Below are 18,244 nucleotides of genomic sequence, written 5' to 3'. Positions count from 1 at the left end.
GGAAGTGGTCTAAGCCAACAGGATTTACCAGAAAATGTAACTCCAGTGTTAAGCAGCTTAATATTAAAAAAAAAAAAAAAAAGCAAAGAAAGAAAACAAAAGAACTCACAACAGCAATTTAAATCAAGCCTCTGCTTGGAGAATTAAGACGACACAACAGCCTTGGACAGACCCCAGAGACCTCTCTGAAGAGCTGCGGGTGAGAGAGACTTCAGTGAAGAGGCCGCAGGTGGGGCCGTGTCATAGCGGCTCCTGATGTCGTGTTCATGTCCCACTTAGGATAATATACCCCAAAATACTTCGCATCTATAAGATGTATAAGTTATGGCTGTTCACAAAATACAATCTGCTGTCCAAACGTATTCATTCTGAGTGGCTAATGGAATAACTGACTCCACTGCAGTGGAATTCTACAAGACATTGCTAAAAAGAATGAGGTAAACCCGCATTGTCAGGTTAAAATAGCACTGTGTAAAAGTGGGTGCAGTTAAGTTTATGTATATTTATAGAAAAGTGAAAAGTGTTGAGAGAATCAGTCAAACTTCTTGTGGACGCCTCGGGGGAGGAGGATTTGGGCTGGAAAAAGAAGGATGTGCTTTATTTTTTGCCTTTCTATACTGTTTACACTTTCTGTAGTTAATATGTATTATTTTACCATTAAACACTCTTTTTAAAAACAAACAAAAAAAAAGAAATGACATTCCAATGCCTCATTGCTTACTAAGCTGGATAAAAGCTGTCATCTCTCTAATGCAAGCGATACAGTTTGTTGAGTGAATTAAAAAATATAGGTTAGAATAAGAGTGGCATATATTTGAGAACTATCAAGTATTTTGCTGAGCCTGAAAGTAATAGCAATTATTTCGTCATATTACAAAAATATCGGATGCCAGCATTACAGTCTAAACATCCATACTTTTCCAAACAAACTAGAGGTAAGTGATCAGGCTTACTTAAGCAAATGGAGATCTTATCAAGTCTATAAAAAGAAGTATTTGGAAAAAAGCCCAGTAATTTTAAGGCCCTATCAAACCATTATTGGCATGAAGAAGCATATAATATACAAAATAAGCAAAAACAGCCCACTGAGTCTGCAGTTATGCAATCTGTGAAATCCTGTCATCATCTTTCCTAGCAGAGTTCACTCATTTGAAAAGCACTGGCCCCTCCTCTTTAGTGTTGTCATGGATAACTAACTGACAGCCAACAAAACAAACAGGATAAGAGGGGAAATGTCGCTGAGTTTCAAAAAGATATCTTTAGTACTTGGTTTGTTGATCTGTGTTCTTTTCTTCTTCTTTAAGAAAAAAGTTTTAGCAATAATTTCTATAGAATGAGAAACAAAAGGAAAAACAAAAATATCTTAACCAGTCATTACTAGATTGTAGGTCCAACACAAATGTACATTCAAGCGTGGCCCTAATGCTCTTTGGCTCAAGAAAATAGCAATGGTGTCTACAGCTGGCTTTCAGGGGCACCCAAGAAGAGAGAGCAAATGGGAGGCAGGGTGAGGCAGGGCAGGGGTGCCCACCTTGGGAGAAGACCCAGACCCGGAGGGGTGATGAGCCACCCCAAAGCCGGATGCACTGTGGCCCAACCTCAGTCAAAGATTCTGTTTCCTTCTATCAGCAAGCATTTTCTACAAAAGCAACATCTCCTACATGTATTAATATGTTTCTTTTGTGGGCAGAGGAGCCTCAAATTTAGACTTTACTTCCCTGAGAAATAGCACACTTAAGTGCTTTCATCATTCTAGTTAGTGGTCAATACCAAAACACAAGTTTTCTCAGTCTTCAAGCAAAAAATAATCCACATCAAATTAAAGATAGCATTTAAGTAAATGTAAACACACCCTTTGGTAAATTTTCACAGTTATCATCAATGATGGCAGTCTATAAGAAGACCCTGAAGACCATCCTTCCTTTGGGGATAAGCTCATCCGTCAATTATATGGAGCTGATATTTGACACACATTCTTGCTGAGAGTCTCCTCAAGCGTTGAGCTGAAGCCCCAATTTTCAAGTTCCTCAGAAGAAAAAGAGGGGGTTCAACCAGCTGTTCTCGTCCAAGTCAGATATTTACAATGAAATGAAATCACTTGTCTTGATGCTTTTCATTCTTGAATGGAGGAGTGGCGAATCGATCTGTGATAATCCTCCGGACTGCTAATGAGTTCAGGTAAATCATAGCCCCTTAGGAAATGTCCACTGTTTTGTTGAGCAAAATAATACAGTTGTCTGGCTAGTAGAGGTTCAACCTTCAATAAGAGATTTAAAAAAGACATTACCAAGATACTCTTTAACTTCCTGCAGTTGGCTCTTCATTCAATAACTCTCAATATCTAAGGGTACAGCAAAGTGAAGTCCAAGATTAGGTGCTGTAACACATCAAAACATCTCATATTTGGAGCCTTCTGAAGAACTAATTTTTGTCAGTCCTTACATATACCAACCTATCTACAGAATCTACTTAAGTCTGGGTTTCAACTGAAGTTAAAGAAGATACTTTTAAATCAACTGCCCCTTGAAATTTACATTTAAATAAGACTGAAGCAAATCAGGTAGAACAACCAAATTAAAAGAAAGTTTGAGGTAATATTAGACCAACGAATTTATTTCTCCACAACTGCAGTGTCACAGGGATGAGGGGCTCATCCCAAATGATGTATGATTCCTGGATGACCTAGATAATTTGTGAATTACTGAACCTCAGATAAAAGACAAAGAAAGAAGCAAAATTAAACAACAAAACTGCTATTGTGGGAAGAGAGGAGTTAACTGATCTCAAATTCATCTAGTTTGGTTATTAGTGTGGATCACACTAACCAAAAAAATATTCAACTTTCAACTTTTCCTGAATTTACAGCATCTAAGAAAACCGAATGCTCTCAATCAATTGTGTTATTAAGTTGCACCTTTACGTTATTTGATATATAACAGCTTAAGCTCAACTCATATGAAGTACCGGAAATAAATTAAATCCATAAGAAAGAGGAGTAGGAACTCCTGGGTGTACACATACATGTCCATTTCCTTTCCCGCACCACACAGCGTGAGGCCAGGGTCGTTGCCTGGGGAACATGGCCCTGCCTGACCCTGAGGAGAGCCAGCACATGTAAAACCCCCATAAAGTCAGACTGATGCACGAGTTTATCATCAACTTCTGAAATGCTACTTATCAATGACTAATTTATTTAGTCATTTAACAGTTGTTAACAAGATATCAATTACTATACCAATAATTATATCAACTGCTGGGGAGAATTCATGAGAAAACTTTCAAGTCTTTGGGACTATATTTTTGTTTGTTTGTTGGTCAGTTTTCGATTTTAATCAAGAAGGGGAGATTGTGTGTTCAAGATTAGATAGTGTTTGACTTCAGTTTTCAATAAGAAACGTTATTAGAGCTAAAATCTGACCTGAATTTTGATATTATTGGACATAATTTTTTTTTTTTTTAAAGACTTTATCTATTTATTTTTCCCCCAAAGCCCCAGTAGATAGTTGTCTGTCATAGCTGCACATCCTTCTAGTTGCTGTATATGGGACGCGGCCTCAGCATGGCCGGAGGAGCAGTGCGTCGGTGCGCACCCGGGATCCGAACCCCGGACCGCCGGCAGCAGAGCGCGCGCACTTAACCACTAAGCCACGGGGCCGGCCCTGGACATAATTTTTTACCTGCTCAATATCTGGGCCTATTAATAACTCTTGAAGGTAGATAGCAACGTAAAGTTTTCCAATTCAAAAATCTTACATGTTCAAAATTCTGTTTTCTGTAGCAAATTAATGCTAAATGCTATCTATACAGACTTTTTTCTTTTCTTTTTTATGAAAAAGATGTTTACTTGCCACAGTAAATGTCTATCTTAAACTTTGCTGGAGAACATTGTGACGGCCTGATCTCCTTGAAGTCCTTGAAAGATTCAGCCTCTTCCAAATAACACGTGGCCCCTGGTCCTCAATAATTACATAGTTTCTAAAAATCCAGAAATGAAAGAGGGTTTGGGAACCTCTTGGAGGGGACCTACAAAATACACAAGGCGTGGACAGCTTCCCATTTGGGAAAAGCTTCTCCATCAAGTGAAGATCAGCTAGACAGCAATTTAAAAGCAATATTAAATGTGGAGAATTTTAAAGGGCAACTTTTAGCATCAATCCTTTAAAATCTCCATGAAATAGGAATATGACAGTTTGTTTGAAAAATAAAAAAAGGTGGGACAAATGAGGCCCAGAGTTGGAGGTCACCTCCCCGTTTGTGATGAGTAGATCTCTAGGGCTGGGGATAGTGTGTGGGTCTCTGAGCTGCACTCCCGGCACATTTCCCTGGACCACGCTTCCACCATCATTGTTTTCCCAGGTCACTTGACAGTTACTTTTCCTCTGAGAGCTGTCTAAACGGGCCCCTGCCCTTGATGAAGAATAAGGAAACTCAACCGTTTGAATGTGACTGAATACTCACGTGAGCAGTGATGAGCTTCCTTTGCCTCTGAGGATCTGGAAACTCTTCTCCGAAGCACAGAGTTACTTGGAATCTTGGCAGGGTACGGCCATGGTGAGCAAATGCTTGCAGCTCTGGAGAAACCCCACAAGAAAAAAAAACATGCTCAGAAAAGCAGGAAGCAAGGGCTCACTGTCGATTCAGAAGACTGGACCAGGCATGGGCACTCTTTATTTCTCTAAGTGGGGTTCTTAACTTTTAGACCCAGATACAAACTGGCACATACGTGTTCATACACGTGCTTTTCCCAAGAGGGCTCCCATTTCACTTGATTCTTTAAGGGAATATAACCTACAGATTAAGAACCTTGTTTTGTAGCATTGGACCCATGCAGATGCAAAAGGTAGCAGAAAGGAGAGAAGGAGGGAGAAAAAGGAAAAGAAACGTAGCCATGTGGAGGCAAAAGAATAACTTATACCAAGGAGAAATTTCCATTAAAAAAAATCAGAATTTTCTGACTTGTCCTAGGATTATTTCAAAACGTCATCCATCTCAAAACTGCTGAGCCCTCATCACCCAGTGTCTGTGCTACCCAGTATCTCTGTGTGACTCAGGCATCACAGAAAAGGTTTTATTGAGACTGAGAGACTGAGCGCCGGTTACGAGCAGCTGCGTCCCACTGGCACTAGGCCCAAACTGACTTTGAGCTGACTTCTCCCCCGTCTCCTGGGACAGACGCTGACTTGAGATGAGAAGGGTGGAGATGAAGCACTAGGGGCCCCCACTTTTGTGGATGTGTTTTATCTTGAAACCACCACTCTTACCCCAAGGATGCAAAACCAACAGGAGCACTGTTGGAAAGACACCTCTTCAGCCCCTGATGTTGACCCACATCTCCTCACTCATACTCAAGATGACTCTCATGCCTCTAGCTGCTCCTATTCTTTCCGCTCGAGTCAAATGTGATGTCCACAAAAGAAATGTGCTTACACAGTCGCTGCTACAACTTCTGCAGAACAGCATGCGGAGGCATCTTTATCAGATATGCACCCTCAGGCTCTGCCTTCAGGGGCTGTCCCTAGGAGTCTGCAAATCCTGAATGGGTAGATATCAAAGATTTCCACTGTTCTCTTCAACTGAAGAAAAGTTTCTAGCTAACCCACTGGACTATTTGACTTCCTGCTTTTTTTTTCTTCCAGAATTCAAATCAAACCTAACCGACTTAGTCAGAACGTGTAGAGGCGTTCACACTGCCGAGGTCTGAGATACACCTACACAAGCTAATCAGAGTGGCGAGTTGGCACAATTCTCTGAAAAAGTCATGCCTCAAATGCTTGATAACATGAGAATCTTCTGTGGGAATCCTTGATTATGCAGAAGCTGCTCTACACAGCTGCATTTTTTAAGTTCACAGGTTCCTCCCTGAACCTCAAGATAGGAGGTTGCAGTGGGCCAAAAGCACAGCCCTCAGTCACAGAGGAAGGAAAAGAACAAAAGAAGTCTTGCTCACAGATAAATATTACACTGTAGTCAGGTGAATTGGCAGCCGGAGGATGCTCACAGCGGCGCAATGTGCCTGCCCACTTCTTGCTTGTACCCACCTCTGAGTGCACTCTGACTCTCAGTGTAGCTCACAGCCCAGTGTTGTCAGGAGGAGCCTACCTTCCTACAGCATACATGGTGGGAGAAACTCAGATGAGCAAGCGCCATTTCCCCGGGATGCCTTAATGAAAGCCCTAGCCCTGTGGTATCTTCTGAATCCAAAGAGACCAAGATCCACAATCTCTAAGGAGATCCAAACCCAGTGGGCTCTTTCAGACCCCACTGCAGACATGGGAGGTGCAGACAGGGCGCCCCTCAGCGGCCTTCACTCTTCCTCGGGCCCTGCCATGATCGCCACGTTGGACCCCAGCACAGACAGAACAGGTCTCCGTGCAGGCTGGAGGCACTTCTGCAGCTCAGAGTGAGGGTGGGGCACTCAGACCCACATGCCTTCCTCACTGTGGTGTGGCCTTGGGGACCCAGAGACTCAGTTCTCCCTCTTCCTCTTGTCACACTTCCATGAGAAGGTTAGTCATCTAGAGACATATTTGTTTTGGGGCACCAAAAGAGAATTTGGATGAGTCTAAGCAAATTTGGGCAACTTAAACCCAAAAGACTGAGCAAATGTCAATGGTGCCAGAGCACACAGATGCCTCATATTTTATTTTTAAATGAATTGAATCAAGAAGCATGTTCAAGGAAAGGAGAGGCACACAAAAAGTCAAAGATACATGGTGTTTCTGCCGGGGGCATTTACAAGAGAGGAGGATAAAGAAACAGCAGAGGACGAATTGGCAGTTAGCGAGCAGGCAGAACATCTTTCTCCCTTCAAAAGAGGCATCCTCAATATAGACAGCCAAATGAACAGTCTGTATGAAGCTCCAACAACAACAGGGCCAGTGGTTTCACAAAAGCCTGCCCAGGCCTAATTGAACTGTCATGAAATCAAAACTAGGAAAACAAAACTCACTGGTTCTGGAAAATATGATTAGAAACATGCATATCATAGACATCACTCAAAGCCTTCTCATAATCCCCCTTCTGCAAAATCAGTTCAGTACACTCTATCCTTGGTCCCACCTGCTGTAGGGCACCCGCATAAGGATGACACATCTCATAACCAAGACGTTAACAATATACTTCTAACCTCTACGATTTTCTTAGGAACCTTAAAAGAGCCGAAACATCAGCAGATATGCTTGCTGAGATCATACTTTCAATAAAATGAAACCTTATTAGTAGGTGACTATTCGTTGAATACCAGAATTTCAAGACACCAGCCTGAACCACAGTCCCCTGAGCAATCTCTCTCCTCTTCACACCCTTCCGCTGATGGGGAGGAGTAGGTGGTAGAGGCAGAGGAGAGAGGTGAACCAAACAGGAAACTATTCTGGGATCAGGCCCAGTGGGCTCAGGAGTTAACAGGAGGAAGACCTCTGCCCAAGGTGAGAAACCTGCTGTTTTTGACCGTTGTGGCCGGCACTCCATCATCACCTCCATTCTCTCTCTCTAAGGCTCACAGGTATGGGGACTCCATTCTAACAGATAATTAGGTGCATTACCTGATAAAAACTGCTGTGTGTCAAAGAGCTTGCAGGTCTGGTCTCTCTCCAGTTTGTTGGGCCGGTCGCTGCACAGCGCCAGGGGCCCGTCCCAGTAGATCCTGCTCTGGCACAGTCTTTTGGCATAAAGCCCGTCGGGGGCCATCCAGAGGACCACCCCCCTTTCCAGGTGGCTCAGCAGTTTCTCGATGTTTTTCCTCTGGCCATTGTCCTCCGGGTAGGGGAAGAGGACCTGGTCCAGGTTACTGGCGTCATAGGTGTGCCCATGGGAGATCCGACAGCCTTCGGGGCTGGACGTGGTCAGCTCTTTCACCAGGATTTCCCGGTAGTACAAGCAGATGTGCAGCCGGCAGTCTGCAAACACAGAGCTTTCGGAGTCAGCGCTAAGGGACCAAGGAGCATTGGCTACCCACCAAGACACCAAACTACTCGACCAGAACAAAGTGTATTGGGTGGAACACTGGTGTCCCAAGATTCTCTATAAGAAGTGAAAAGTTCCAGGGTCAAGGAAGTCTAGGAAGTGCTGCATGCCCTTATCTCCCTCCTGGAGATTCACAGACAGTGAGAGATATTAGAGAATTCCTGCAAGAAAGAACTTAGCTCATGTTGTCTAACTCAGCATTGTCCAGATTGATGTGACCATGGATTTTTTGGGGTGGGAGCATACCTTTCCGCAAAATATGTTTGACTTTTATTAGAGAACACCGCTGTTGAAAACCTCCTACGTCATTTGTTTTTGGTGATGATGATAGTGGTGATGACAATATTTGTGTCTAAAATACTAAGTCATGAACCACTGAAGGAAAATTCATCTTTAAGCATGGCCATCTATTTTCATTTTATAGAAAGTAAACCCTAAGTTTAATTTCTACTAGCAAAAAAAATATAATAGTGTTTCAGAAAAAAAGCAAATATGTCCACACATCTGAAAGTACCCTAAAATATCAATATGATGCCATTTAGGTAAAAAAAAAAATAATTCTATACATGCATGAGCACACTGAAGTCGCAGGAAGGCTAAGTACTAAGGTCTTAACAGTGATGATCTCTGCTTGGTGAGAATGTGATATTTTTATTTTCCATTTTTGTTTTTCTTATTTTTAAATTAGTTTTCTACACTGCAAATGTACTATTAGTATAATAAATTTATTCATGTGCAAAGAAAGGAATCAATGAGAAAAATGTTCTAAGAGTAAATTCTGCCAAAACCCAAGTAGGCTTTGTGTTTAAGGTTGAAAATAACTTTAAAACTATGCTTTCTAAAGCATTAAACAAGACGAATTCATTTATGAAATTTTGCTGATTTCAGAAGCCTCTTTAAAATATGACCCATGACTGAACGGTCCCAGCTAGGTTTGCAAAGGCCCCTGAACTGAAATCAACAGGGCTTCACGGACAGGCAGGAGCTCCCCATCGGCACCTGCATGGGATTTAAAAATGAACGGGAATTGCAGTTCTCTAATAAATGCACTCAAGGTTGGTAATTTATCTGTATTATGCACACCAGAAAAAGAAACCCACAAAACCCTCTTATTCCTCAGTGGCAGGTTCTGAGACTTAAACAACCCACATCACTGTCTCAATTCTCCACTTCAATTTCTGCCGCTGTGAACGCGCTGGCAGAGAGGAGCTCAGGCGCGCACCCCGACGAGAGTGGGTGTTGGCCATTTGAGGTGACTTGCAGGGCAGGTTTCATTTCATTTAATGTCATCAGAAATCACGAGGTCACAGTGATATAAATAGCTGTTTATTTCCTACTCTTCAGGCACCCACACAGTCTTAGGTGCTCAAGAAAAGGGTTTGAAAGTTTCTAAAAACAAACACAAGCCTTTCTGCTCAGAAATATCTCCTCCCCTCCATCATTTGGGAGCACCTAAGAAGACAAATAGCAAGCCTCATTTGGAACTTCGGAACTGAAAATAACTAAGTGGTAAAACTCCAGCTCCCCTGGGATCGAGAAAGGTACCCATAACTCTCATCTCCCTGAAACCTTGAGGATTTAGTTCATATTTTCTGTCACTGATTTTTAAAGAGGCCAGGGGCAAAGTGAACATTCTGAAGCTTAAGCTATTCATTTTTAAAATAAATACAAATCCCATTTTAAAACAATCCAAAAGATTATCTAAAAAATAAATATACACATGTACATATGCTTAGTAAACCTGAGGTGCCTTCTTTAAAGCAGGTGAGATCTCCGAGGTACAGGGATTCTTTTAGAAATGGAACTTTAAAAATCAGATCTAATCCATACCTATTTGCAAGCCATATCAAAGTTCAGAGGAAGCCACAGTGCTTGCTCCTTTTAGGCATATGAATGTTATGGAGAGAAAGGAGCCAGCACTAACGTCCCCAGGAAGCCAACGAGGAAGACACATTTGCGGCTAACCCTGGAAGGATGATCAGCTTTTCAAAAGGAGAAGCCTCGTGCTTTTCTTCTCAGAAACTAAACTGCTCTGTGAAAAGGCTGGCTGAAAAGGGGCCCTTGGTAGATGAAACTGGAGCTTTTGCATATTCTTGGAAATTCAGACAGATGCCAGTGGAGAACTTAAAATGACTCACTTCACCAGCGTTTAGAATTGGCATCAGAGTCATAAGCTGGCTTCTCAGTGCTCACCTTTCTAATGGTGTTCCTCATTCACACAGGTTGGGAGGCAGATATGCCCACACCCACTTCAGGCCCTAGCTGGAGGAAAGCGAGTGCCCACAGGCGTGCTCACCTATTGCCCCAGCAGATCCACCCAAAGGTGAGGGGAAGCCTGCCAGCACGGCCTCCATGGGTGCCTTTAGCGAGAACGCGCACTCACCTGACAGCGCCAGGGCCTCGGCAGACCTTATGCTTGGCTCTATGGGGATCCCGGGGGCCTGGGACTCAGGCGGGGCACAAGCATAAAAGGTTCCTGTCACCTGGCAACCTGCATTTGCAAATAAAAATCAGATGATGTCTAAACAGTTAGTCCGACCCATAAGGAGGCTGCCTCTCCCTGAGGTGTGGCCACTCGGGCCCTGGTGGCACCAACCCTGGGAGGGGAGGGCCACAGGCCTGCTGACCACCGACCGCCGGTACTCACAAGAGGCAAAGACACACTGAAGTCCTATCGGAAAAACCAAATGGAAGGAGGAAGGAGCCTTTCCACAGCTTTGGAAGGACACTCTGGAGCTCCCCCGCTGTAATTTTCTTTCATTTATTCATTCTTTTTTTTTTTTTTAAGGTTGGTTAACACTTCCATCACCTCACATAATTACTGTTGTGTGTGTGTATGTGTGTGTGTGGAGATCTACTTTTTTAGCAACTTTTAGTCCAGTAGGAGTACTGCTGACAACAGTCACCATGCTGCACATTAGGTCCCCAGAATTGACCATCTTATAGTCGGAAGTTTGTACCCTTTGACCAGCATCCCCCACAGCTGGTAAACAGGGTGACTGAGGCTCAGACAGATGAAGCAGTTTACCCTTGCTCACACAGCAAGTGCACAGGAGAGCTGTGAGTTCAAGTCTAAGTGAGTTCTGGTGCCAAAGAGCCCAATTAAAATCTTATAAATTGTTTAGTACACGTTGATTTAGCTTGCTACTTCTGGGTTCAGGAGAAAACTGAACCAGTTCTCTTGGCAGCACAGCAGCTGTGTGGTGCACTAAACATTAATAAAGAAATAATAACAGAATCTAATTTTGTTGGCACTTCATTTAATGTCACCTACCCCTCAAAATATGTCTACCTATTCCATCCTTTTGCACAGTTCTAGGCATTGTCTCTTTACTAAGGTTATTAGTTCAATAAAGCCTGATGCACTGGACACAGGTCTGAACACCAGTTTAGTGTTAGCTAATTCCTCCACTGTGATTTAGAAAACCAACTTCTGTTGCAAATCACTCTTGAAAGCTAATAAAACCGAATTCTGAGGTTTCTTTGTAAACATGCCACGCAATACAAATCTTAAGTAATGGTATACTTCTTCAATACCATAAGCCAAGAGTGGACTGAACATGACTAGAAAAAGGGGGATAGGCCACATTGTGAAGGAGTCAATATTCCTAGAACATACAAAAGGACCTGTGCTTTGACCTATCGCAGAATTTCTATTTAAATAACTAACTCAGAAGTCCTAAAAGCTTGTGTTTTGCTCTATTGACTACATCCTGTGAAATATTTTCTGCTCTTAGCTAACTAGCGCTTCTGCTGGGAGCTCTCACCTTGCGTCCGGGGCCTCCCGGGGCACGGGGCCACCTCTACTCCGGAGGGGGCAGCTCTTAGAGACCCACCCCCAGCACCAGGCACCCTGTGGAGACTTTCGATGTTTTTATCCTCATGTTTGTTCCCTCCCTTCTTACTATCACCTTTAATCCTAAGAACAACTACATAGGCACAGAGCCCAGTAATCTCCTGGTGTCCCTATAGAGGGAGGCTGTGGGCACAGCTGTAGCACACCCCCATTTTACAGATGTGTACACAGAAAGAGACCGGTGATTATATGGCCCTCAGTCAACACTGAAGCGACAATCCAGGAGGGCAGACTGCCAAAATTTACTACTTTTTGCCCAAGAGTAAAAATAAAGCTTAAGATTATTGAAGGAGGATGAAAAATGTTAACCTATTAAACAGATAATTTAAAAAATATAGCCAACCACTTTGACATCTGACTTCCCCTGTCTTAAGCGGAAGGCTGGGCTTTGGGGTCAGGAGATCTGACATTGAACCCCAGCTCCGCACTCTCACTGGGTAACTGTGGGCACATTACTTACATTCCATGAGCTTGCCTCTAAAAAACTGGGGCAGTTTTTAGCTGCCTGGAATGATCTCCGCAATGTCTGAATAAGATCCCACATAAGGCAGTTTCAAACACAGGTCCCAGCACACAATAAGCCAGCCATCGTCAGTAAATCTTGGCTTGGTCCTTCCTCTGAGGACCTTACCATCCTGCAAGAGAGAGAACACCCTCCCTCACTGCACAGGAGGTCTTTCCTAGCAGCTCTGAGAAGGAGAAAGAGCCGTGTACTGCCCAGAAGGACAGCTCAGGAGAGACCAGGGCCCTTTGCTTTGCTCTGCTGGGTCAGTGGCAGCCACGGGAGCCAGCCCCAGTGCACTCCTTACCATTTTCACAAGCTGGGCCTTGCCAGTGGTGGCTTCGGGGTCCAAACGTCACAGGACATTGATATGGGATTTCCGGGTGTGGCTGATCAGGGACGTACTCCCTCCAGCTTCGGTCGTGGGGAGGCATCATGTAGTTATGAACCTGCTAAAGGAACACGAGAGAGGAGCTGAGATGCAAAGCAACCAGCTCAGCAAAGAACAGCTGTTGGCACTGGGAAAGGGCACAGATTCTTTTATATCATCCCCAACTCCTTAGGGAATCTCTTATTTGGCTGGCAGCCAAATCATTTTAACACCAGGAAAGACTTTGGAGTGAATCCCTCATCACACTAGGTGGAGATGAGCCACAGGGAGTCAAGGCGCACAGTGAAGCAGTGTTGTAAGGCTGTGATCACACCGAGCTGCATCATGTGGTTGGAGCCAGCGCAAAGCACTGCAGGGCATGTGCCTTCTCCACTCACCAAAGGGAACAGACCAGAGCGCTGGCACCCTCAGGAGAGTGTGAAGGGTCAGCTGCCCTGTGGTTTCACAGAATAAAACCACTACTTCCAAAATCTTCACCTTCCACAAATGGTCTGTTTTCTAGCAGATTTCAGAACCAGTCGTAGAAGTTGATACCGACAGGCAGGCCCCCGCGCCCCGCTCAGAACCAACACTGATTGCAACTCCAGGGGAAAGTGAGGCATCCATTCAATGACCAGGGCTTTGCTTTGGTTGTCGGACTAGTAGCAACAACAAAGCTCTGTGGCCTCTGCGCATTTCTCCTGCTGTGTGGGCCTAGCCAGCTCACGTGGCCTCACAGAGATCCAGCCTGCCTTCTGGAAGCCGTGTCTGAGCCCTCCGCCTACCTGAGCTGGGAGTGAGGGGTAAGGAGCCGTCATGGTGTAGGGGTGGCTCATAGTCATCTGGGGGTCCTCCAGTGTGAGCTGCTTTGCTCCTGTGTATTTGGGTGAAAGGGAAATGGCACAATGTGAAAAAAGGACCTAACATAACCAAAGCTCAGATCTTAGAAAAACACCTGAGGGTTTAATTCTCACAAGGCATAACACAGTGTTGACGAGGCATTTTTCAGCAATTACCCTGGGCAATTATTTGTTCTGGCCGTTAAACTGATTTCTACAAGGTCTGACTTACATAGGACTGGTAGAGAAATCAATGCAATGCTGTGGTGGATGCACCTTGTGACATAAAGGGCCGCACCAGCAAGATGTTCCCAAAGTGAGGTCACCTGGATGGTTTGTTTAAAATGCAGATTCCTGGGCTCCACTCTGACACACTGGTCAGAATCTTGGAAAGTGGGAATCTGAACTTTAATAAGCACTCCAGCTGATCACAGTACACTCTAAAAGTTGACATTTTATTACTATAAATAGTAACAATATATGGATGTATCTACGCTTCTCTTCTACAAAATGGTTAATCATGAAAGACTGATAGGTAAGTAAAGCTTCGAACAAGCTTTCCACCTTTTGTTTAGAAATTTGGCCCATATCTTGATAGAACTGTGTGGAAAACACACAGACGTGCACATGCAGGTGCGCACACACACCCAGTTAGAGACTTGAAGTCTGACAAATTATCCCGCACTAATACCACAAGAATTTCAATTTATGACCCAGAGAACTTGGGCAACAAGCCTGCTGGGCTTGAACCTGAGGCAGGAGGCAGGCAGGCTATAAAAAACCAAAAACAGGAAAAATGACCTTCGGAATGAAATTAAGGCCTTACAAGTGTCAGGCTGCCCATATTCTGTGACCCAAATCCAAGAAGGCCCACCTTTTTTGGCTCCCTCGGGAACAATCCTGTATACTTTATAGGGGTCTGAGATGTCCAACTGGCTCCTCTCAACCAGTTCCTCAAAGTCATTGCTCTTGTTCAAAGCACATCGTAAACGTGTCTTCCAGGTCGGGGGATCCGGCTTATCGATGCCTTCTCGGAACTTTCCTTTAAACAGCGCCCAAGCCTGGTGGGAAAGAAGAGGCAAAATAGTTAAAATACAGATCTTTTAAAAAAGAATCTAGGAATTGCATTTCTAAAGGAAAGAATGGTGCTTAGGTGCTTCAGATTTACACTGTTGCTCAAAATGTGGGACAAAGAGACCCCAGGTGTCCTCCAGGTAAAATGCTTTCCACCCTGGACCCTATCATCGCTGAGCTGAAGGCAAGTGGTTTGAACATTCCCTCGGTATTTGTAAAAGACAGGTGAGATGTGGAGGACCCCTGGAAAGGCTACCCACCCAGTGTCTGAAGCAAGTTTGATTGGAACTAGGGACAGAGCTGTGGTTGAGCTGCTACTCGTAGAGCACATGTGGACAGTCAGACCATCTGAGGTCTCCTGAGGGCAAAGTCCCTGAGGAAGTCCCCGTCCCTGCTCTGCCCACAGGTGGTGGGGCTGGGCCCTGATGCACAGTTCAGTGGGTGCACTGCTCTAGGGAGAACAGTCATGAGAGGGACACACACACCGAGGGCAGGAGAGAAAGGTCCAGAGAGAGGCCCTCGAGGAAGAAGAGAAAGAGAGAGAAATCCAAAGGGGGTGGGGAGGAGAGAGGGGAAGAGAGAGAGTGACAGAAAGAAAGAGAGAAACACACAGTAAGATGGAAAGACCCAGAAGGAAAGAGAGAGAGAGAGAGAAACTCAGAGAAAATTTTCCAGAAAGACTTGGAAAGAGGGAGTCAGACAGAGACAGAGAGAGGAGAAGCAGATGGAAGGACTCAGCTAGAAGGAGAGAGCACGTGCCAGAGAGAGAGACAACCAAAGGAAAAATATCCAGAGAGAGAGACCAGGAGAGAAAAAACAGAAACAAATACAGACGAACGAGAGAGACAGAAAAACAGACACAGACTCGAGCACACCCCGGGTGCTCCCAGAAAGAGACAGACACACACACTGATCAAAGAGGCAAGGAGGGATCCAGAGGGACAGAAAAAGGCTCCGATGAGAACAGAAATGCACTATAACACCCAAGCCAGCGTCCTTGGACACCGCTACCCGGGCTGAGCCTCCAGGCATTTCCCTGCCGCTGGAGCCGCCCGACTCCCTGGGTACTGCTCACATCACACACTCAGGATTGGGACCCGGTCCCCCCGTTTGTGAAATCACTAGAGTAGTTGACACCTATCTCCTTCTCCCGTGGCTTGGGCCGATCGCCACCTGATGCTCCCGGGCCGCTCGCCCTAAGGGGCACACACCGTCCCGCGCACCCCGTGTGGTCCCCTTCCCTCTGAGAACCGCCGGGCGCGCCGGCGCGGGCCGGCCTCGCCGCGGGGTGGGGGTTAGGGACCGTCCGGGCTCTCCGGGGCCCTCTCCCATCCCGACCGTGGGCTCCCCGCGGGCTTGTAACCTTGAAGAGGGCGGCGTCCTCCTCACGGTTGTAGTCCTGTTTGCCCGCGTGCTTCCAGGGGATGCGGAAGATGCTCTTCTCCTCGTTCTCCCACACCAGCCCTGGGTACTTGCCGCTGTCGATCTGGTCGATCAGCCACTGGCGGAGTTTCCCGTTGCCGCAGCTCACGGAGCTCATGCCGAACTCTCCGCCTCGGCCGCCGCCGCCCTCCAGGTTCATGCCCAGCGCACCGACTGTCGCCCTCACGCGCTCAGGATCCGCCTCCGGCACTCGCTCTGAGCTGCAGGGGAGAGGAGGGCCGCCTTTCAGCCACTGCGGCACAGCGCTCGGGGCACCCTGTCCCAACCCCCTCTGGTAATGACCACGAGGTGCCGGAGTCTCCGAGGCAGCGAGGCGCGCGCGCTAAGAAGTCGGTGTTGCCGAAGGCCCTTGGGAGAAAGCACCTTCTCACTTGGCCCGGGCTCGTGCCCTTGGCGCGCACGGTCCTGACGCCTCCCGAGCGCCCCCTCCGTGGAGTCCATCCTTCTACCCCACCTTCTGAACTTTCCATTCTTGTTACGCACCCCACAGCCCAAGTGCTGCCCGGACACACAACTCTCGCTTTTGCGCACGCTCCCAAATCCAGCCGCCACCACTCTTGGCACTCCGTTTGCACGCTCACTCGTAGCTCCCGCTCCTCTTAGCCCAGTCCCAAGCCGACGCCAGTCCATTTCCCCCGTCACTGTCAGTTTCCACTCTCGCCCACTCCCCAATTCACACTCCCCTGATGGCCCCCGTGCGCCAAGGATCTCGCACGCGGGTTCGCCTGCGGTCGGGGCGTTCCAGGTGCGCGGCACTCAGCAACTCCTCCCCCGGCCTTCTAGAACCTCCCGCACCCGCACTCTTTGCTTCAAGAATATCCCTGAGCCCTCGCCAGATAGCAAGGATTAAGTGGGCCTTGGAAGCAACAAGCGATAGACACCTGGTCTTTGGTGAGGAGCGCTGCCAAGTAGCGGGAGATTCCGGGACGCCGAGCGTCAGCCGGACCCAGAGGCCCGCGAGGAAGAGCGGAGGCAGGGAGGGTGCCGGGGAGAGCGAGGGACCGCAGGGCGCAGCGCCCCGAGGAGCCCATATTTGGAGCTCCTCCTCCTCCTCCACCACTACTCGGGGGGCAACGCACCGGAGGCCGCGGTGAGTTTGGGCCCTTAAGAACGAGGAGCAAGAGAAGGAGCCTCGGATTGGAGCCTCGGGAGTAAGGGACTGTCCCCCGCGGGAAAGCCCGCCACCCCGTGTGGGTCCCTTAGACTGCCCCGCTTCGGCCACTCCTGGGGCTCTGACAGTCTCGTTATCCCGTCCCGCGCGTGGCCTCCCCCGGCCCGGGCTGGGCCGACTGCAGAGTGGTGGGGCCGCGGGAGCAGGGAGAGACGGCGGGAGTGCTCGGGCAGCGACCTGGGCGGCCCTCCACCGAGCCCGCACAAAGGCCCCGGACCCAGAGGAGATAGGGCGAGTCGGGGATCCCTCAAGGGGCGTGCTCCCTCCCGGCTCCGAAGCTGGGGTCCCCTGCGCTGCCCTGGAGAGGGACCCCAGGACCTCTGGTCTCGCGCCCCCGGTTCTCTGTCGTGCCACCCTCACATCTATGCTGCTGCCCGACCCCAGACCTTACCTCGCCCCGACTCGGAGCTGAGGGCAGCGGTGGGTCCCAAGTTCAAGCGGTGAAACTAAGATTCAGAGGTGGGAAAGAGGAACTTTATAGAGCTTAAAAGCCGCGCTGGGGGCGGAGCCTGCGGCGGGCGGGGCCGGTTGCGCCCGCGGGGCTGGGGGGCGGTGCGCCGCGAGAGGAGAACGAGGGCTCGGCGGGCGACTCCCAGGGCCCGGGCCAGAGGAACGGGGTCCGGGGGGGGGGGTTGCCGCCGCAGGCTGGGGGCTCCGGCGCCCTCGGCGACCCGCCTCGCGCCGCGCAGAGCGAACGCACCTCGAGTGGGGCTCGCGCGGCCTCGGGGACCCTCACTCTGGGCGGTTTCCTGCGAAGGACAAGGCGCGAAATGCGGACCTCGCCTCCGCGCCAGGACCTGCGGGAGGCCCGGAGACAACTAGTAACAGCTAAAGACAGCGACACGGTTAGGGCGGGAAGTGGGGGGCGTGTAGGAGCGGGAATCCGGTGCGAAGGGGACTTCGCTTGTGGAGCACGGAACCAAAGACGGAGGAATTGTCCACATCGAGGAACTGTGGGTGGGTGGGTCACACCCAGCGAGGGGTGACCCTCGCTGTCACCGAGAACCCTGCTCCTCCACGGTCTTTA

General features: G+C 47.7%; 1 protein-coding gene across 2 annotated transcripts; it reads right to left on the bottom strand.

Moving 5' to 3' along the window:
• Positions 1-487: 487 nt before the first annotated feature.
• IRF4 (interferon regulatory factor 4) lies at positions 488-17,649 on the bottom strand. Of its 2 annotated transcripts, none has more exons than XM_004419185.3 (9): positions 17,609-17,649; positions 15,967-16,246; positions 14,404-14,590; positions 13,476-13,564; positions 12,628-12,772; positions 10,346-10,453; positions 7,542-7,895; positions 4,459-4,571; positions 488-2,257 (listed from the first exon to the last, which is right to left on the bottom strand). In XM_004419185.3, exons 2-9 carry the CDS (start codon positions 16,183-16,185, stop codon positions 2,114-2,116), a joined length of 1,359 nt encoding a protein of 452 aa, XP_004419242.1. In that variant the 5' UTR covers positions 16,186-16,246; positions 17,609-17,649; the 3' UTR covers positions 488-2,113. The 2 variants fall into 2 exon arrangements, with proteins under 2 accessions (XP_004419242.1, XP_014643593.1); XM_014788107.2 differs by having other exon boundaries at positions 12,628-12,769.
• Positions 17,650-18,244: the final 595 nt, after the last annotated feature.

The sequence above is a fragment of the Ceratotherium simum genome, chromosome 13 (genome assembly GCF_057802395.1).
Source record: "Ceratotherium simum simum isolate JZ-2026a chromosome 13, ASM5780239v1, whole genome shotgun sequence".
In the NCBI taxonomy this organism is placed as follows: domain Eukaryota; kingdom Metazoa; phylum Chordata; class Mammalia; order Perissodactyla; family Rhinocerotidae; genus Ceratotherium; species Ceratotherium simum.
Note: the sequence above shows the minus strand (reverse complement) of the source record. Positions and strands in the feature narration are given on the sequence as shown.